Source organism: Cheilinus undulatus, linkage group 9, assembly GCF_018320785.1.
Source record: "Cheilinus undulatus linkage group 9, ASM1832078v1, whole genome shotgun sequence".
Classification (NCBI taxonomy): Eukaryota; Metazoa; Chordata; class Actinopteri; order Labriformes; family Labridae; genus Cheilinus; species Cheilinus undulatus.
Window position 1 is genome coordinate 39,397,541 of NC_054873.1, and position 22,396 is coordinate 39,419,936.

The 22,396-nt window shown below is 37.2% G+C and overlaps 1 protein-coding gene across 1 annotated transcript in view; it reads right to left on the reverse strand.

Annotated features, from left to right (window-relative positions):
* Positions 1-22,396, reverse strand: part of fa2h (fatty acid 2-hydroxylase) — a 47,112-nt gene that overhangs the window by 536 nt on the left and 24,180 nt on the right. The window contains exons 2-5 of the mRNA XM_041794831.1: positions 3,685-3,798; positions 688-830; positions 438-538; positions 19-191 (exon numbers count right to left, since the gene is read on the reverse strand). Of these exons, the coding sequence (XP_041650765.1) occupies positions 19-191; positions 438-538; positions 688-830; positions 3,685-3,798 (531 nt within the window). The remainder of the gene's footprint in view (positions 1-18; positions 192-437; positions 539-687; positions 831-3,684; positions 3,799-22,396) is intronic.

Sequence of the window (22,396 nt, forward strand, 5' to 3'; positions counted from 1 at the left end):
GTGAAGATGAGTTTGTACCTTGTGGTGTTGTCCATGCAGGAGAAAATGCAGCATAATGAGGTAGTAGTTGTGGGCCGGTGGTTTCATGTGAAAGACAAAGCGATGGATGCAGTACTCAATGAACGACCACAAGAACCAACCCAGCAAAAACAGCACTGGGAAAATGTACTTGTGGATCGGAATAGAGAATTCTGGAAACACACAAAGATATTGAAATACTGATGGCCAGATTAAGATACACACACCCCAACACACACACTGAGTATTGCAAATGCAAAATAAAATAAATACCACAACTACTACTACTAATAATAATAATAAACACATATAGTCTTCTTCTGCATGAGATTTCATAATGTAATGTAATGTAATGGAAATTCACATGGTGAAGTAATGTGGTGTCGGCATGCATGCCTCTGTAACTGCAGGTACTTTACCTGAAGTGAGGACTATTCTGGTAGTGCCTTTTGCCAGGGTGGTGTAGCAGTACCAACTGTAATAAAAGACAACAGGAAGCCACACCACTGGCACCCAGTACCTGGAGCAAGGAAATATACAACATAAAGGTCACACTCTTAATCTTTTCTTAAGTACATAGAGGAAATAGTTATCCTAGTGTTGATGATGTTTGGATTTACAAATGGATCCCATAGCTTGGAAAAATGCATTGGAGATGCCATTTCTTACCAGGAAGTTTTGGTGCTGGCCTCCAGAAAAGGGTTTCCGAACAGTCTGATTGGTCTGTCCACTGGCTGGTGAACCCATGTGTCATATTTCTCTCCAAGGTAACCTACCTGCCATGCCAGGGGCTTCCTCCAATCCACCAAATCCTGTAAAGTTACAACCAGTTATTGGTAATTTATATTTCATACAGAACTGACTGCTGTAAAAAAAACAGCATATAAAAAGTATAACAAAAGAGCAGGTACATAATTTTGTTTCATCCAGAAGGTGGCAGTAGAGAATTACAATTGATGGATTTCACTAAAAAGAGTTAAAAATCAAGAGTTGCTTTTCATCCTAATTTCATGAATTGTTGCAGAAAGTAATTTAGGACTTTTATTCTTATACTGATGATCAGAAAGCATATTTTGAAATAATTTTCTCTTAGTGACAGTTTTACATACTATATTGCTGGCACTGTGAAATCTGCTACTTTTCATACTACTGTAGGGTTTATAAGATGAGGACAAAATTATTAGCTCCCCAACAAAAAATGTCAGCTTTTCCCAAGTTTTTTCCGAGTGCTGTTAAAGAGAGCACGGAGCTTTATAACACAGCTTTTCCAAACATCTCAGTTTTATTTTGGATGCTTACATTATTTTACTTTGCACACAGAAACAAAACTATTTCACAAAAACCATAAACTACCAGGGTCTAAATTATAAGCCCTCTTTAGAATGGACCTTTTTAGTGAGCCATAGCACAAACCACTGTTGTTCAATTATGTGCTTTATATGTGCAGTATAAAAACTTCAGTAAGGGGTTGAGCTGTCACTCATGGCAAAAACATGAGATCAGGTTTAGACTTAAAAAAAAAATTGTTGATGCTCAAAAAGCAGGAGAAGGATCCACAAAGTTATCACAGTGTTTACAAGTGCCAAGAACTGGAGTGAGAAGTATCATCGAAAAATCCAAACAGGGCCACATAGTACAGAACAAGCCTGGCAGGGGTGGGAAGAGAGAGATTTTAAAGACCCTGGAAAGAAAACTAGTGAGAGATGTGTCTAAAGACACCAAAACAACTGCTAAGACACTAGTGAAGGACTTAGCCAAGTCAGAAATTGTAGTCTCAAAGAAGACTAGACTAGACCAGAAGACGAGAGCCCTGCACAGGAATGGACTGAGAGGTTACAGACCAAGAAAAACTCCACTTCTGCAGTAGAGACACCAAGCCAGACTGAAGTCTGACTTGGGAAACCTGGAGAAAGATTATCCATGCTGGAAGCATGTCCTTTGGTCAGGTGAGACTAAACTAGAGCTCTTTGGTGATAGAGAAATTGAAGGTGTTTGAAGTAAGAAGGGAGAGGCATTTAACCCAAAGAACACCGTCCCTACAGTGAAACACAGTTCTAGGAGTATTATGCTGTGGGGATGCTTCAGTGTGTCTGGAACTGGGAGTCTCGTGAAGGTGACAGGAATCATGAAGAAAAAAGGATGTGTGAAGATTTTGAACGAAAACCTCAAGCAGTCAGCAGGAAAACTGAGTCTGGGTCGTCGCTATGTCTTCCAACACGACAACAACCCAAAACATACATGGCTCCTGTTGAAGAACTCCCTCCAGAAAACCAAAGTGAATGTAAGACTGGCCTGCATAAATCCCTGATTTGTATCCCACTGAAAATCTGTGGGGTAAACTGAAGACCAAGGTCTTGAGAGTTTGGCAAAAGAAGAATGGGCTGAGTATCCTCAGGAGACGTGTCTAAGAAAAACAAATAGGAGACACAGCTGACTATAAGCATCAGGGGGGCTAATAATTTAGACCCTGGTAGTTTTCGTTTTTTTGTGAAATTTTTTTGTTTTAGAGATAATTCATCCTCATCTGTATTCAGGGTTAATATAACTTTATCTGTTCACAGTGTCACAACACTTGGCAATCAGATTTTTATGTCCTTTAAATGTTACTTGGTAGTAAACTGTTAACATATTTTGATGGATGGATAGAATTTTTTTTCTTGCTTTTGCTACTTTATTTAATGGTGTCAAGTACTTTGCATGGGGGGGGGGGGCTTTGTTAGTAATTTAACAAAGAGATTGGTCTAAACTGTGCTTGGTCCAAATTATGCTTGTGTGAAGGCTGAAATCTAAACACCAGTGGCTAAAGCATCTTAGATTTCTATGGGTCTAAGTATAGAAGTTAAGCTACAAGCATAAACTATGAAGATTTTATTATATTAACTCAGTTTCTGATCACAGAACTTAGAATAATAATTCTTAGTTTGTTTACTTACTAGGTACTTTAACAGAGTAAGCTATGGTAGCTGGAAGCAAGGTGGAAAAAGTTCCTATGGACCCTCCATGGTGAGACTGTCTTCAGAAAACATTGGTAATCAGGCAGGAGTAACCTTTTTGTAAACAGCATACATGCATTTCATTTGGAGAAAACTGATGCAAGAGACAGACGTCTTCTAGACAAGCAATTGCAGACTATCTTGTTTAAAACCTTTAAAGTGCACCTTTAAAGTGTATTTGGCTGTATCAGCACAACAACATGCTACTTTTTTCCAAATATTTAATGTGATTGTTTGGGATACCCAGTAGTTATGCATTTTTTTAAAAAGCAAGCATTTCTAAGAAGCCTCGACGGTGAAAGCAACAAAGTGAGGAAAAACATTAAGGTGATGAAAATGTATTTGATTTGAATGATTAAGCATCAAAAATGCAAATGAATTAAAACATTAAGTGATAACAATGTTTGCGAAGTAAATATAAAAGTGATAATCCAGTTATTAAATAATTAATTTCTATCATTTACAAAATGTAATATTTGATCCTTTGACTTTTACCATTCACAACATGTAGTGTGCATTTGTTTTGTTAGTACATGCCTGCGTGTCTAGAGGTATGTGAAACCCAGCATCAACTAACAAACAGGGGCATTTTTGGAATGAACCAGGGTGAATAACCGGTTGACAGTTCACCCTTCATTTATTCACTACAGCAAACACAACCACACACACTTGCCTTGTCAAGGTCCACAGATCTACAGCAGTTGAATAGGGCATTCTCATCGTCGTTTTTCACATTCTTGTCCACTTCTGCTGTCTGTTCACTGGCTTTCCTTCTTTCTCTCGGAGTCTGGCAAAAAATAGAAATGCAGTTGAAGATAAAAAAAAGAAATGCAGATGTGATAATTGCTGTAAGAAAAATGTATACCCTCTATATGTCCCCTTGAGTGGCAGTTATTGCATTTATTTAGTCAGGGGTGTGTGTGGGGTGTGTGTGCATGCATTCTTATTCATTCATTTATTATGGATAAATAAGAATGCATTACTAAGTTACATGCCTGCATCTTTAACTGTGGTTCATTTACTGAGGTTTTACTCGTTAATCTGCATACTCTACTCAGGGCCTTAAATCTGGTAATCAGACATTGCCCTCCTAGCATTTATGAGAGTAACACCCACTTTAAACAGGGATGCAGGGCATGTGTATGATAAAAACTTCAGTTGATAAGATATGGCAAAATGTTTGTACAGTTGGGCCTAATCCGTAGTCCCTTGGACAAGTAATAAACACAAGGCATGTTAAATTGAAACGATGGTGTAATTTTTCCTCCAGAAGAGAGGTCAGTTTCTGTCATGTCTTTTATTTATTATTAATTTTGGAGTTTCAAAAAGTAAAAGCATTACCTCGTTCTCATTTATGAATTTGCATAGAGAAGGACTGTACCTCCTTATTTGCGCTAATCAAATCATATGGAATCTCTTTATAATAATGGATTAGGTAGCAGCCAGCGTGTGGATCTATAGGATATTAATAGGTTGCTGCTCTCTCAAGGAATTCTCAAGGAATATGACATAAAATTGTGTTGTGTGTAACATTTGTTGCATGACAGTGGAGAACTGATATGAGCAGCACCAATGCTGGAGTTTCAAGTGAAATGCAAATTTTGCAATTTGTTAGAGAAACCACTGTGCCCATTTGGTGTTTCAAAACTTACCATCACAATCATTTTTAGCTGTCTTTGTTGATCACTTGTGCCATAAAAAAGGAATTTTATATCAATGGCCTGGCTTCAGCCTTGTGCATTATTCAAATTATATAAATGCAAACATAATTATGCACAAAACACGTAAGCCCTGAAATATTTGATACAACATAACCTTTAAAATTTAACACAAATAGAGGCACTCAGGATGGGAAAATTAAATAAGAGAGATAAACTTTGAAAAAAACTGAAGGAGAGGCCAAATAAACTATTTTGTACATATATATATATATATATATATATTTCTTTTTTTTTTTTTTTTTAAAAGAAGGCACTGGAATACTTGGTAAAACCGCAAAAGATTGCTGTGGATGATTGCAGAACCCTTAGTTCTGTCCTTGTTCTTGTCCTTAGTGAAGAAAACTTCCCTCACAACATCTAAGTTGTGTCTGCAGTCAGGAATAATTTGTCAAAGTCTAATAATAATATCAATATGCATAGCACCTTTAAAAACAGAGGTTTACAGAGTGCTTTGACAGTAAGCAGAATCACAAATAAGACAAAGCATCATAACACAAGCAGGAAAACACAAAAAGAAAGACAAAATCCCAACAATAGAAGAACCCATTAAAAATTCAGCCAGCATAGTAACCCAACATTATAATAACCCAGGGGTTGTAAAAACAAGGACGACATCATAAAAACACAGGAAAAAAAACTTGAATGAAAATTAAAAAGGTAAAATAAAAACCTAGAGCAAAATAAAAACCCAGAATAACCTCGACAAATCCAGGCAACATGGTAACTACATAAAAAAGACCCAAGGACAGAGATATGGGAGTTTTTTAAATATTATAAAGGGATAAAAAAAAATAGGAATCTAAACAATAAAAAATGGATAGAAACAAATTAAAATTCATCTTGATCATTGATCAAAGTACAACAATTACAAAAGTAGAGACTGTAGGTTTATAATAATAGTAATAAAAATCAATAGTGTGGATGCTTACTCAGCATCCCTACCAATAAGAAACATAATCAGTTAAAACAAGTAAAAGCAAAGCGGGCAACAGGGGCAATCAGATCAAGGCATGAAATACAAAATAAAGTAGACATAAAAGCTTTATGATAAAATGAGAAAAAGAAAAATTGGAGGCAGAAAATTAATAGAGAGCAGATTGATCAAAAGAAGGAGACAGTCAAAGACAGAAGATGACAACACATAAAAGCCAGTCTATAAATTGAATTTTAAGAAGTGATATCAAAGCTATCACTGATTCTGCATGCCTTGGGCATCTCGGTTTACTATCAAGAGACAGTTTCACAAATACAGAAGTTTTATAACAAGGTCCAGACCACTGGTAACATTCAAGAACAGGGAGGCCAGATTAGACTTTGCCGTCAGTATGTGAGTGTGGAGTGAATGGAGTGAAAGGGTGTGAATGTGCAGGAGTGACCTGCGGTGTAAAAGCACTTTGAGTAGTCACATGACAAAAAAAAAGTGCTGTACAGACTAAAGTCCATTTACCATTTACTTTACCAGAAAACATCTGAAAGCCTCCCCATTTCCGGAATGAGATTATATTGACAGATGAAACCATGATAAACTTGTACCAGAACGATTGGAACAGAAAAATATGAAGAAAGGAACAGCTTAGGATCCAAATCATACCACATTATCTGTTAAACACAGTGGAGGCAGTGTTATGGCATGGCTAAGTATGGCTGCCAATAGAACAGGCTCACTGGTGGATATTGATGATGTGACTGCTAACGGAAGTAAAGAAATAATTTCTGAAGTGTATAGTTGACCTTTGACCTTTACAAAAGAATTATGTAACGGAAGGTGCCAGCTAGGTGTTACACCTAGCATAGCTGAAGCATCTTTTAGTTACAGTGCTTCCCCTGAGAAATCAAGTCATGTAGACTTCATATGAAGCAACAATCGCTTTCATAAAGGCTGCCCATTTGTCACTTTGGTGAAAAGTACAACAGCAGCACATAAATCTCACTAAAAAGCAGCACAAATAGACCTGATCATTAAGGGTCACATATTATGCATAATACACTTTTTCAGGCTTTTCTAACAAAAATGTGCCACTGGCCTGTCCACAATCCCCCCAAGAATCTGAAAATCAGTACAAGAATGATGACCAAACAAGAATGTTCTGATACAGAGTGAGTCCAGATGACAATGTCTGAACAATATGCAGACTTTTTACATTAAGAAGAAATGTGAAAGAAGAAAATATAATATTGATTTTTATAATGTTGTTTTGGCTGTTTTGGTTTTGATGTTTACTAAATTGTGAGCTGAAATTAAATTATTTCAGCTCATTATTCTCCTGTTATAGCGGACACAAAGCTCTATCAATGTGTTTGTCCAAATTTCCTTTAATTGTTAAATTTGCTTTAACTGTGACTTTTGGACAAATTTACATTTTTGTTTCACTGTTAGCAGGATTCATACAGCCAGTGAAGTTACAAGTACAGAAGGGCAAAGATGGATGTAAAAGTAAAAAGTCACTTTAGTATTTGCCCCCTAACTGTCAAAGTGAGACAACTACGCAGGTTTGTGTGTGATGAAAAGAGTTCATAAACATTTCTTAAACATAATGTCATAGTGTTTGTACAGGAGGCCTGGTATTTTGTCTACTTTGTAGATGAAGTCAAAGACACTTGGCCTATGTTGAAGTGATCTTGTTTACCCCCTTTTTCTCAGTTTTGTAAAGCATAAAGTTACTGGGATTCCATAAATCAGTTTTCATCAGATGAGACTGAATCGGATTGAATCAGCTCAGAACGAATTGTTTTGTAATAAAGACAGACAGACAATATGGTCAAAAGTATTTGGGCGCCTGCCCATTACCCCAACTGTAATACCATTGTATTCAAATGCATGCCCTTTAATACAGAGTTGATCCCCCTTTTACAACCATAAGTCTCCACTCTTCTTGAAAGATTTTGGAGTGTTTTTTTTGGGGGGGAATTTGTGCCCATTCATTCCACAGACTATTTATGAGGCCAGGTACTGCTGTTGGGCAAGAAGGCCTGGTTTGCAAATCTCTGTTCTAGTTTGTCCCAAAGGTGCTTGATGGGGTTGAGGTCAGGGCTCTGTGAGATAACCTTGCAAAGCAGATGAACTTGCCAGACTCTATGTCTGGCATCAGGCAAATCTATCTTGAAAGTCTCCAATCCTCACTGTTTGTGCCGAACAGCCCCCTGTTCAGACCAATCAACGTCATTTGAGAAGAATGAGGCATTAGTTTTGGCAGGGTTTAAATATACAAGCCGATTTAAATGGTCGCATCTAATGCAGTGATTAGATCGGATTTAGCGACAAACATAGCGGCAGTTTAATCAGAACTGAAACAGAAGTGAATTCCTGTACTACATTTCATGCATACATTTAAATCTGCTTTAAATGTATGCTTTAAATGCATACATTTAAAGCAGATTTTGTTTTTAAGTGAAGTAACTTTAATTTGTTTTTCTTTTTTCTTAACCATGCAGTTTTTAACAGCAGCACTCTAGAAGCACTTGAATTTTGATAGTATTTTGATAAAAAAAAAAAGGTCTTTTCAGCCAAAACTGCATAAAAATTTACATCTTTAAAGGTGGGCATGACAGAAACAGAAAAAGGACAAGATAAGACCGACAAAGTTGCAATAGTTTTGTGCACTCAAAAAAGGCTTGGAACATTCCACAGGTAAGTAAAGTAATTGGTAACAGCCCAATTGTGACAATTGGGTATAAAAAGAGCACTCCTGAAAGGCTCAGTCATGCATAATTTAAGATGGCACGAGGTTCTCCACTGAAAGACCATGCACACAAATAGTCTAACAGCTTATGAACAATGGTACTCAACATGCATTTCTGTGGTGTATATGAGCTTGAGAACACTTCAGAAAGCCGTTGCAAGTTAACACAGTACATTACTTCATCTACAGTACAAAGTTTTGTCAACAACACAGTCTTCTGCTGTATTACATACTTAAAATACATATTTTTAAATGGTGTGAGTGGACCCTAAGTCAACATCACTGACTTTGCAATGCTTGTTACCATGTGACTGGTGTGTGCATGCATGCATTGCAATTGTAGTGGCAAAATGAAATGTTCAACCTAAGCTCAAATCAATTAAAATCAAATCAAATCTGTTTAGCCAAAGAAGAACAGAAGTCAGAGGGCTTGGAGTTCCTTTGACTGATGAGGCAACTGACCAACCATACTACATGACTATCTCCAAGCACCACAGCTGCATTGTGACAACATATTTCTGTCTTCAAAGTTACAGTCTTAACAATAGTTTCTGCTGGATGAAGCACTGATCTGGGGTCTAAAAAAGTGCACAGAATCCAGACTAAAGGCACGTTCAGACCAAACCCAGAGAGAAGGGGAGAATGACGAGGGGAGAGATGCAGATGCATAACTGACTACTATTAAATAATAGTTCATGATTTCAGCGAGGGCATAATGTATTTAAAGAAGAAAAAAAAATTAAGACTGTATGTAATCATGGTTAGGACTGTGTGATTTATCAATAACATGTCTTTGGATGTTCAGCATTTTGTAATCAATGTTGATAACTGGAATAAGAATTTATGTAATGTTAAATATTAAACTCCAAGTCATTATATTTTGCTTATGATTTTTCATATTGATACTGTTAAAACAAACAGACAGAACTGCTGCTGCATGGGCTCTACTTGCAGTGCAAAAAAATCCACCTTTCACCGTTACGCATGAGTATCGCTGCAGTTTTAATTTTTTACAGGACCAAACTCATTTCTTCATATAGATCTCTCAGATCTCGCTTCCACTATAGGATGTTATTAAACAAAATTTTGGTGATCACTACAGAATATAAACAAATAAATCTATGTGATCGATGTAAAAGCATTTAGTTTACTCTTTTTTAGTCCAGCATGAACTAAGACTTTTTATTAGAATATTCTGATTGTGTATATTTTCATAACTGGATAAATGACAAAAAAACTTTGAAGACCAAAAAGGAAAGACTGTGCTGAATCAAACTAACCTTACAAAGAAAATGGATACGCCTGTTTCCGTGTTTCTCACTGGCGAATACATCTTGCAAAGATCCCGTCTTAACCATTTGGGCCCGGTTAGAAAGTGACAGGACCAATCAGTGACGAGGGACAGTACTTTCGGGCCATTATGGCGGAAGACATTACCGGGGATGCTGCTAAAATGCCAGTTATATCGAAACTTGATGACATTTCTTCGTTAAAAGAACAAAGAACAGCAGTGAGCTGTTTTCTTTTCAAAAACAACAAAAGTCTGGTACTGACTGGTCTATGGTCGCCATGGTTCGCGTTATGCGGTTCTCTATGGAGTTTATTCCTTGGTAGTTGATTAATGGGTTGTTAGCATAAATAAACAAAATAATATTTTTGTATAGGGCAATGAAAACTGCTTTACTATAACCAGTAAATCAAAATGACTCGTTTGAAAAATAGGCAATATAACAGGTTTGTCCATATGGAAGGGGACCAGTTTAAGTTTTCATTATTTGGCCCATCCAATATTACGTAGGTCCATCAAAAGTTGTGATCTAGTGTGTGCCTGTGTGTCTTGGAGCAAAGTGAAATTTATTCAAACTAAGAATCACGCTGAGATAAGAAGGAGAAAATTATATAAAAATATAAGCACTGGTGCTATGGTCTGCAGTTTTTTCTTGCTTCTCTGCGTTTGGATTTCTACATCAAATGGTTGCGTTAAGATCTGGCCACCTACAGTCAGAGCGAATGAAGGTAAGACGTTGATAACTCTTATTTTCCTCTGACTCCAAAACATTCATAGGTCAGAGTTGCCTTACTGGTGAGCACGTTTTACTGTTAGGTCTGTGTTTTTATACATCACATACTTTGCATGGAAAGTGGTGCACACAAACTTCAGGCCCCATTTTGTGCTAACACAGCGTTTACAAATGAGACTCTAGGCTCTTGCAAGGGCCTGTTTTTTTTTTTTTGTTAATAATGGATTCATGAAAAATGAGACATATATCTATCAGGTTTCATAATTAAAGGTTAAAGTGATCTGAATTTGCTCCCGCTGCTGTTTACACTGATGGAAACTCTACATAGCAGTCCCTGATATCAGTGTGTGAATGTGGAGTGAATGACTTGCTGTGTTAAAAAATGCTTACAAATTAAGTCCATTTACCATTTGCAATTAGAACTACATAATAAACAGCTAGTTATTTGCTGCTGTTAAGTAAGCACTGAATGCCAAAGAGGTCACTAACTGAAAGCTGGCTTTCATTGCATCTCTGTCAGTTCAGGAGTGCCTGTGTACACTTGTCAGGCCTGATTTGGGACAATAGATGGTATGCCCATGCTGTTGACATAATTCTAACCAGGCTCACTCTCCTGCTCAAAGGACATTTTTTAAGGCTTCTTATTATATCTTTCTTGCTATTGTGTGATTTAAGTTTGCATGTTTAATTATCTTAAACATGAAAAATATTTGTTTATTTTGTAAAGCCAAACCTAAGCTCAATTACACCATATTTCAAATGTGCATGATTGCTGTCAAGCTGGATAATTGATTACCACAGCAGAATTTTACTCCAGTCTACTATCTTTTGGCAAAGGAGCATGGTCATTCGTGTCATGTTCCTTTTTCTTTGAATCTTTGTGAAAGCATTTTCCAGAGGTGGAGAAAGTACCTGACTATTGTACTCAAGTAAAAGTAGTTACTTTGGTTAAAATGTACATAAGTAGAAGTACAAGTCCTGCTCTATAGATCTACCCAAGAAAAAGTAAAAAATAAGTCATGTAAAGTTTACACAAAGTATTGAGTATTGAGTTGCTACTTGTGATCCCAAAGGGGCTTTCAAGGTGAAACATGATCTTTCCTTACATGCAATATCAACAAGACAATATGGATCGCCAACAGGGTTGTTTATTGTAAGGGGAGACTTAACACAAAGCAAAACTCAACAGGGTGACGCGTGGTCTCATTCTCTCACAATTTGCTCCTGTCTGTCATGTGTTGCGGAAATCAAACTTTTAACCATTTTCTTGCTGTTGGCAGAAAGCTTAGTCCTCCTTGTTTTGGCTTTTAGTGTTTATTTTTCTACTCAGTACTTTATGCTTTTAAAAATGTAACTAATTACAATACTTTACGCAAAATACTTAAGTAAAAGTAAGTGTTAAAGTGTTAATACTACTCGAAAAAGTAAAAGTACACAAAAAAGCTACTCAATTACAGAAATTTGAGTAAAAGTAGGTAGTAAACCCCTGTCATTTTCACAGTAAAAGATTCAGAGATGCCCTATTAAAGGGACATAAGCAGAGTTTTTTCCTGCAGTCTTATGTCTCTGTGTCATTCACTATCTCCTGTTTAGCTGTTTGGGTCTGAAAGCTTTGACACAGACAACAACATACACGGTTGTTGTACTTTGTGCCAGCATTGTTTTCTGGCCCATTTGTACCAATAATTTGCTAAGAAATGCAGAGAAGCTCTGTCTGTAGTGCTGTATAGGCTACCTTGCTGGTGAACCCAGCACAGTCTGTTCAAAGGAGCAATGCAAACTAAAATCTCTGGAAGCTAATGCCACTTACTAATGACTAGCACTTTATCCAAATATTCCTTTGAGGCTTGTTTTGTTTGTTGTGATTTACAGAAGGTTTTTTTAATTTAAAACTTAAATGGAACTATAAAAACTCATGTCGTGCTTTCCCTCACTAGTAAAAATGCAATTACTGCTGACGGTGTGACTCCATTTTCTATCATTTCATTTTATCACTGCATTTTTATGGCTGATGATAAGGAGAATGCTGGAGCTCAAGGTGGGGTAATTATGAAGGGCAAAGGCTGGGTTGTTCTGTCCTCTGATCAGCCACTTGTAGGCAGATGTGTTTATGGCTGGCTTGTCAAATTAAAATTTTTGATCACAGAAATATGACAGTAGCAAAGGGTAGGGATAAGCATTTTAATTAAAGTTACTGTTCAGACTTCAAGTAATATTCAAACTATAGATGGGCAGAGATGTAATATACATCTTAGTTTTTTAGCTGGATATTAACACATAACAGAAACTGCCTTTAATGGGCTTACTGATAGAATTTAGCAAAAGAAATGCTCTGGTTCTGAAGAAAAGAGCATTTGCAGATCATCATCAGAGATGCTGTGTTGGCTTTATGACATCTCTATAGTCTGCATCTCTATAGTGTAGCCTGACAGTAATGCTTTCTTCTTCTCTTGCCGTTCAATGGAAGTTATTAAAACCTTTCAGATGTTCTAAAACCATTCTCTGGAGGAAGAAACTCATTACAACAGTTTATAAATATGGATTTAATATAGATGAGTTAAAAATGGCACAGGGAATTTAGATTAACTACTCTTGATCCATATATTTCACCCATCCTATCACAGCAAAGAGGCAGGATTTATTAGTAGGTATTCATTAGTTATTTCTAGCCAGTATTGATCTAAATGCATTAATGTCATACAAAACTTGTTACCTCCCAAAGGTAATATGAAACATTTCTAGTAAATAGGTAAAAGCTGATATGCATCAGGAAGTCTGAGTTGGCAGCTCAACAAGTGACTTGAATACTAGAAACCCACTCAAAATCCTCTAGTGTATAAAGCATATTTTTAGGAAGAAATTTTGTGATGACATTTTCATGAGTTTGACTTTTTCCTTAAAGACATAATAATTAAAAAAATAAAAATAAAAAGAGCTTGTGCCCAAACCCTGCAATGCCTTGGCATTGAAAATACTTTAGCAAAGCTAAAACTCCCCTGTCATTTTAGCAGTTCTAAAGTTACATTTTGCCAACTGAACCTGGGAGTGGTGATAACTTCCCACATGAGGTCATGAGGGGAAAATCTGAGAACAGATTGTTTTAGCACATATTTTCTGAGGGTGAAGGAAAGGGGGGGTCTAGTACTCGGGAGATTGTGGACAGGCCTGGGGCACATACTTTTTGTTAGAAATGCCTGAAAAGGTGATTTTTGTATATGTCCCCTTTAACAAAATACATTTTCAGGGTTAGACAGGATTTTTAAATTAACAGTGTTGTGTCTTTAATTCCGGGAAATGTTGGTTGACTCCATTTGGGCAGTTTCCTCGCAGTAACTTGTGATAGTGATGAATATTAAGGCTAATGGAAACCCAAGATCTAGGTTTAAGCTACAGCCCTGTTAGTGCTAGCTGTAGAAAATCCCCTCTTCCACCTCCTGACTCTCCTGTCCCCCGACTGTGTCACCTGCATGGGTAGGGCTTCAGAGTTTATAAAGACAGCGGCTCACCTGCTGCAAACTCTCTGAGAACAATGGAACTGGCTGAGATTGGCTCGTCAATACTACTACCTCTAACTGTGTACCTGATTTGTAAATTTCATGTTTTTTTAGACCATAATTTAGTGTTCTGATAAAGTCTTTCTGTTAGTTCTCTTTGATAATTGATAAGTATATTAAAAAAGCTAGGAGCAAATTGTTAGCTATACCAGTTTTAAAACTAAACAGTACAATCAAGAGCTACAGTCATTAGAAAATCAAGAGTGCTGAAAACTTATTTTATCTTAGTCATGACCCTGAAAAACTAAAGAATATGTCCATAATGAGAGCAAGATCTGATAAATTAACAAATGAGAAAGTGGTGAAGAGTTTAATGTGGACTAAACAAACGTATTATGGCAAGATACTAGCATGGACAATAAAGAAAGCACAAGCTGAATGAACAATTAACATTAACAAAACCAATGTCAGGTAAATTAACATTGGAGCCATCAGAAATAAATCAAACCATTAGAGAATTTTACAAAGTAGGCTACTATACAAATCAGACTACACATTTAACGAGGAAGCTCAGAATACATTTCTTGACCAGCTTAACTTACAAATGTTATCAGAGGAAGAACTAACATGACTGGATAGTCCTTTAAATAGAAGAACTTTGGGAAGCTATGAGGAACATAAATAGTAACAAAGCACCTGGCCCTGACGGGTTGCCGATAGAGTTTTATAAAACTTTCAAAAGTGAACTTGTCCAACCACTCCTGGACATGTACGAAGAATCATTTACTCTTGGAATGCTTCCTGAATCTTTAAGATTATCTACAGTCATGGACAAAAATATTGGCACCCCTGGAATTTTTCCAGAAAATACACCATTTCTCCCAGAAATTGTTGCAATTACAAATGTTTTTGGTATACATGTGTTCATTGCCTTTATGTGCATTGGAGCAACACAAAAAATCAGAAGAAAAAAGACAAAATAGATACAATTTTACACAAAACTCAAAAAATAGGCTGGACAAAATTATTGGCACCCTTTTAAAACTGTGGGTAAATAATTTTATTTCAAGCATGTGATGCTCATTTAAAACTCAGCTGTGGCAGTAACAGGTGCTGGCAATCTAGAAATCACACCTGAAGCCAGTTAGAATGTATAAAAGTTGACTCAACATTTGTGTTGTGTGCCTGTGTGTGTCACACCAAGCATGGAGAAGAGAAAGAAGAGCCCAGAATTGTCTGAGGACTTAAGAAGCAAAATTGTAGAAAAATATGAACAATCTCAAGGTTTCAAGACCATCTCCAGAGATCTAGAAATTCCTTTGTCCACTGTGCGTAATATACTCTAGAAGTTTTTAACCCATGGAACTGTGGCTAATCTCCCTGGACATGGATAGAAGAGAAAAATTGACAAAAGAATGCAACGCAGGATAGTTGGAATGGTGGATAAACATCCTCAGTCAACTTCCACACAAATTCAGGCTGTCCTGCAGACTCAGGGTGCAAAAGTGTCAGCATGGACCATACGCCGTAATCTGAATGAGATGAAGCGCTATGGCAGGAGACCGAGGAGAACCCCACTGCTGACAAAGGGACCTAAAAAAGCCAGACTGGAGTTTGCAAAAATGTACCTCAGTAAGCCTCAGTCCTCCTGGGATAACATTTTGTGGACAGATGAGACTATGGTAGAGCTTTATGGAAAAGCATGTCATTCTACTGTTTATAGAAAATGGAATGAGGCCTACAAAGAAAAGAACACAATACCTACAGTCAAACATGGTGGAGGTTCAAGGATGTTTTGGGATTGTTTTCCTGCCTCTGGCACTGGGTGCCTTGACTGTGTGCAAGGAATCATGAAATCTGAGACTATCAAAATATTTTGGGCTGCAATGTAGGGCCTAGTGTCAGACAGCTGGGTCTGCATCAGAGGTCATGGGTGTTCCAGCAGGACAACAGCTCGAAACAAACCTGAAAAAGCACCAAGAAATGGTTGGAAACAAAGCGCTGGAGAGTTCTGAAGTGGCCAGCAATGAGTCCGGATCTAAATCCCATTGAACACCTATGAAGAGATCTCAAAACTGCTGTTGCAAGAAGCACCCTTCAAATCTGAGAGATCTGGAGCAGTTTGCAAAAGAAGAGTGGTCCAAAATTCCAGTTGAGAGGTGTAAGAAGCTTGTTGATGGTTATAGGAAGTCATTGGTTTCAGTTATTTTTTTCCAAGGGTGTGTCACCAAATATTAAGTTGAGGGTGCCAACAATTTTTCCCGACCCATTTTTTTTTGAGTTTTGTGTAAAATTATGTCAATTTTGTCTTTTTTCTTCGGATTTATTGTGTTGTTCCAATGCACATAAAGGCAATGAACACATATATACCAAAAACATTTGTAATTGCATCAATTTCTGGGAGAAATGGTGTATTTTCTGGAAAAATTCCAGGGGTGCCAATATTTTTGTCCATGAGTGTACAATAACACTTTTATCAAAACCAAATAAGCCACCAGATCAGTGTTCATCTCAACAGCAATTTCCACATAGGACGACTGCGCTGTGCACTGTGGACTGCAAGTTCACACAGGAATAGTATGTCAACAGCAGACGATTGTACCTTTTGGGGTTAATTTATCATCCTTTTCAGTATAAGTCCATGATATTGTTGCTTCTGCCATTGGGTGAGTACATTAGGAAGTGAAAAGGTTAATGTTTGCTTGAAGGATTTGTGGATTTATGTAAAGTTCTTTGGCCAAATGTCCTCAAAAGTTAACTTTTCCTCATCAATGGTGCCTCTGTAGCTCTGTGACCCACTGACCTCTCAGTGACCCTTTGCTCTTGCTGCAGGATGAGACATAATGTTGATATAGTGATGATTTACGATCGGGAGTATGTGCATTGTGTTGTATTTTGAAAAAACAAAAAACAAAAAAATTGATATTCTAAGCATGTATCTTCCTGTTCTGGAGCTTTCTGATCAATTGGAATTGACGCAGTTTGGCAGCATCTAGCGCTGAAAACAGACCTGAATCTCGAACGAAGCAGAGTGGAGTGGCCCTCCAGGAACGCGCCATTGCTGGACTGGAGTATCGGCTGTGGAACTGCTCTGATAGACTAGAGAGGGAGCGATTTGCTCTGCAGTACGATTTACCTGCAGATCGCGGTGCAGTCGCTGTATGTGGAAATTGGAGGTTACAGGGAAAGAAGTTTTATGGGATGTGATGCTAAGATATTATAAAATTACTAATTCTTAATCAGTAATAATGTTTATTAACAAGGAGGAAAGAAGAAACCCAACTACATCACTCCATCTGTAACAACTACTGAAGGCTTTAGATATTTGGGTGTCAAAGTTACTCCTGAACTCAGTTAAATAATTCCAGCAAATTATGATCCCCTGGTGGAAGATTTCACAAAAGCACTGAATCGAAGGTCTATTCTACCTATATCCATGACAGGATGAAAAAATATAATAAAAATGACATTTCTACCTACATTTTTGTATTATTTCCAAACTCTCCCATTGCCACTACCAAACCTCTTTTATAACAAAATCAATCAATTATTTAGTCAATTCATTTGGAACAAGAGAAAGTTAGACTTCGTCTAAAACAGTTATATTTGCCTTATGGGGTGGGGGGTGGGGTGGGCGTACTGCATGGCTGCCCAGCTGTGTGGTATGAAGCACATAAACATGTAGGTGGTATGCCAGAATTGTCTTAGTTCACCCCTATTTGGGGTAATGAGCAGCTTACACCAGGGAAAAAAGATGGAGGATTTAAGTCATGGAGTATAAAAGGCATTCAGAAATAAAAAAAACTTTTATCAAGATTGAGTTTTGCTTACTTTTCAGCAATTAAGTGAGAAGTACCAAATCCCTCAAAAATATTTCTTTATATATTTACAGCAAAAAAGCTGGAAAGCGTTACCTTTCTAAATATTATAATACCTTGATGTCTAACACTGAACATTTGGCTATGGATGGATTAAATACATAGAAAGTTAAAATCCAAGAAGACATTAACAAGGAAACATGGAACAAAGCTATAGCTGCCTAAATAGGACTTTTTGTAAAAAAAAAAATAGCTGTGTAAACTTTTTTGCTGTTATTTTACCCCAACTTTAACTGTGAACAACGTTAGATGCTTAGTTACTCCAAAGTGTAAGGAGGAATTGCCTCATTTGTGTGTTATATTTTGGACGGGTCAGGTCGTCGTGAAAATTAAATTATCTTTTCATCTTCAGGTCCACAGCTATGAACCTGCATGTTTTAAAAGGACAAAATTAAATGTTAATTAAAAAGCACAGTAAAATTGTTCATGCTATGTCTGTCTTAATTTAGCTCTGGTACAAATCAGGACCACATCTGGTCCAGTGCTAATGTGTATGTAGTTTTAGATAACATCCAGCAAACACATTTGGCCCAGATCTGGCTCAATGCTGGCACAATTTCATCTCAAATCCTTCTCAAAGCTGGCACAGGCTGTTTACGTTTTGAGCGAGGGTCAAATATGTGTATTATCAGAGATGTAACAAAGGCATCTGGCACAGATCTTACTGAAAGCTGGCACAATTTCGTTCCAAATCTGTCTTATAACTGGCACAGGCTGTGCCAGTTTTGCACAAGATTTGGGCCAAAAATGAACGTGGTTTATGGCGCGCCGGTAGTCGAGTGGTTAAGGCGCACGCCATATACGCAGGCGACCCGGGTTCGAATCCGGCCCGTAGCACTATATCCTGCATGTCTCTCCCCGCTCTCCTCCCTGTTTCCGACTCTATCCACTGTCCTATCTAATAAAGGCAAAAAAGGCCAAAAATAAAATCTTAAAAAAAAAATGAACTTGGTTTATATTTAAAGAGCAGCCTAGGGCTGTCATCAACCAAAGAAAAACTTGGTTGACCAAAATCGCACCCAGGCACCAACCAATCGATTAGTCGTTTAGGTAAAAAAAATAAAACGAACAAAAAAACATTAATCCTCGTTGGGAACCAGTTTAATCCATACAGGTTCCTTACTGCACCTGTTTGGTAGTCTTAATGATCCTAAAATGAACATAACAAGCCTTTTGAAGCATTAATACATTTTTAGGCTCATCATGTTGAATTAAAAAAAAAATAATTAATTGAGAGACGATCAGCGTGCACCTGCCTTTGATCACAAGATCTTCTTGATCCTGGCGTGGTAACTTTAAACTCATACAGCCTGCAAAATAACCTCAGATCATTGTTTTTTATTCATTTATAATGGTAATTAATAACAGGATTACTTGATCCAGCCCACGCCGTGTCATCTACGAGCATTAAGCAGAAAGCATGCAGCATTTATTTATGGCGGTGAGAGGGAAAATGTTTGCTCGCCCGGATTTAATGACCAGCAGACATTGCCTTTTATCCCCTTTGCCTTTCTGTAATTCCTACAGCTGCATTGCTCCTCTGTCCCCAGCAGCACGTCTCTATATATAAGTCAGCTGCGCACTACCACTTCTTCCCCCTGGTCAGCACCTTGGGGGATGGAACGCGGGGAATGGAAGGGGGACAGAGGGCGTGCGACCTGTTGACTAGGGTGATCTTGGTCGGACAAAACCTTTTTGACCAAACACTCGACCAATCGAATGGAAGCTGTCAGCCCTAGAGCAGTCATATGACTCAACTCCCAATAAGGCCCATTGTGTAAAAAAAGACACTGGAGCAGACCTACTCTGTATGTGTGCATGTGTGAGAAGCATAGTCACTGTCAGAGGGCTGCACCATGTGTGGTGCTAAAATTTGAAAATCTGAAAAATACTCAAAGAACCAAATAAGAAGAGAATAATTTTTGATTAAAAATCCATTAACATACACTGGAAAATCACTCAGAGAGCGCAGACCTCTGCCATTAACCCTATCTCCTAATAGTACAGAATCCTTTAAAAAATTCCTTGTTCCAGATGGTGATCCGGATCACTCCCAAAATCGAATCAGTTCTTCCTTATGCAATTTCTGATATTCCTTGGAAATTTCATCCAAATCTGTCTAGAACTTTTTGAGCTCTGTTGCTAACAACCTAACAAACAAACAAACTAACAAGCCCTGCCGATCACATCACCTACTTGGCAGAGGTAAAAAAAGACCTTTCATTTATCTAGCATAGTTTCCTTTTTCCAATTAAAAATTACAATATATATCGCAAAGAGAAAAAAAATCACAATGTCAGTTTTTCCAATATCATTTAGCCCCACTTTATATTGAAAATCTACCAAAGCATTCAAGCTAACTATTTTGTCACAGCTCTCTATCAGAAAATAAATTTTAGAATGCAAGACATGGCACATCCAAATATTGTGCAACAAAAACAAAATACTTAATAAAATAAAAAATACTTTGGAATAATACAGTATTTGTGCAATTTAAAACTAATAACCCAAATACTGAGTGCATAAAAGTTACAGTATATTTTACTTGTGGTATCAAAACAGGCATGGTTAATCTGATTTTGAATTAATTTGAATTTAGAATCCCAGAAATCTGGTATGATGGCAATCATAATTATATATATTGTTACACTGGTGATACCTTGACTGTCAGTGCCTTAAATCAAATAAAACATTAAAAGGGTGTGTGAGGGTGAGGTGTGTATTTGTATGTGTGTATAACAAGATCACTTGTCTTCAACTAGAAAACCAGTCAGACCTGCAGGGCCAAAACTCAAGATTCCACCCTTGCACTCCCTCTGTACCTGCTCTTGTTTGTTTGTGAGCTGATGTACAAGGATCAGATGTGTAGCTAGCCAGTTTGTGAAGATGGTGTCATATTTCGATGCAGACTGTGACTATTGAGATAAGTTATATATAAACGCTTAAAACCCCCTTAACATACTGCCATACTTTATGTATCTTATTGTAGGGGTGTCCAAACTATGACCCAGGGTCTAAATGTAGGCCACGGTTCAGTTTTAATTGGGCCTCAGCGAATTCAAAAAATGAAATTAAATATGGCCAGCACTACAGTATGAAGCCTGTGCTTTTCTAAATTGCACTTCTGCATCTCAACACTAGGCACTGTTTCTATGTTTATATAAAATATTTTGGCAAGAATTTGCTGCCATTTCTTTTTTATGACAAAATTAAGATGCCAACAAAAATGGTTAACATATTTGCAACCAAAATAACGATGTGGGTCCATAGCACCTTGATGAATAAACTCAAAAGGACTACAGCAGCAGTTGCATCATACTCATTTGCTCCAATGTCTGCTCTATCTCAAGGTCCAATTTACTAAGCATATAATGCTCATAATTGTCAAAGTTTGACAGCTTTGTGCAGTTAGCTCTTGATTTGTGACTGAATGTGGAGATGAGCCGTTAGCATTTCCACTCTCTGCTGCACAGAGTATCTTTCTCATCATGGCCAGGGGCAGATCCAGAGGATGCAAGGATCAACCAGGCCCCCCCCTGAAATCTGACTGGCCATCCCATAATCCTCAACAATAATATAACAATAATAATTGGCTATTTACCTTGTTAGCTATTCACAAGCTCTTAAAGCATATTCAATTATTAAGTACAGTGCTTAACAAATTTATTAGACCACCTGTCATATTTGTCTCAAAGACCATCCAGCATCATGAAGTGCTTTAATGCGGACTCTTTCATTTTCAGTGAGCTCTCCAAGTTTTACCATCTTGAACAGGAATGAGGGATTTCAAACTGAATTCACCTAAATTTGAGCCAGTTGTCCAGTCAGAAATTAATCAAGCATAACATTCAACCACTAAAACTAGTTTTTCTGTTCAGGAATGCAAGTAAAAAAAACATAATTTGACATATTAATCAAGAAATATTAATGTGCTTTACTATTTTTTCAGGTTTTTTTTTTTTGCAAATCAGTAAATTTGAAATTTCATTGATTACAATAATAATGATATTTTAGCATTAAAAATATCATTTGGGTTCAAGAGCTTCTACATATTGGTGTATTGACCATTGCAGAAACATAAAAAATGATTTTGGTAATTACCAGTGCTGTTAATTTAGGGCAGCTGTGGCATAAACCTTACTTTGGTTAGGGTTAGGGTGGTCTAATAAATTTGTTAAGCACTGTATATCTGAAACTACATTAGTAGTTCTTTTCTTTAGCACCTTCTGCTGGTTCTACTGATACGCCAACAAGCGTTTTACTATTAACTTCATGTCTACAAATTGTCTTGCAAGTGAACCAACCTAAATCACACACACTTACCACTGGTCAGGCCACGCTGATTGACGCAACACTGAGGGGGTGGCGCTGGCAGTTGTGAGCTGACTGGCCCCCTTGATATTGTAGGTAATGCCCATCAATGAGTGGGTTAATAATAACGATCTCATAGTATGTAAGAAATATTTTAATATGTGCTATTTTTTGTTACACAAATGTTAATCAGTGGTAAATGATTCAAACTGGCATTTAAAGGGTTGAAAATATATTATACAAATTATTTCATTAATTATTTGTCACATTTTTGATAAAA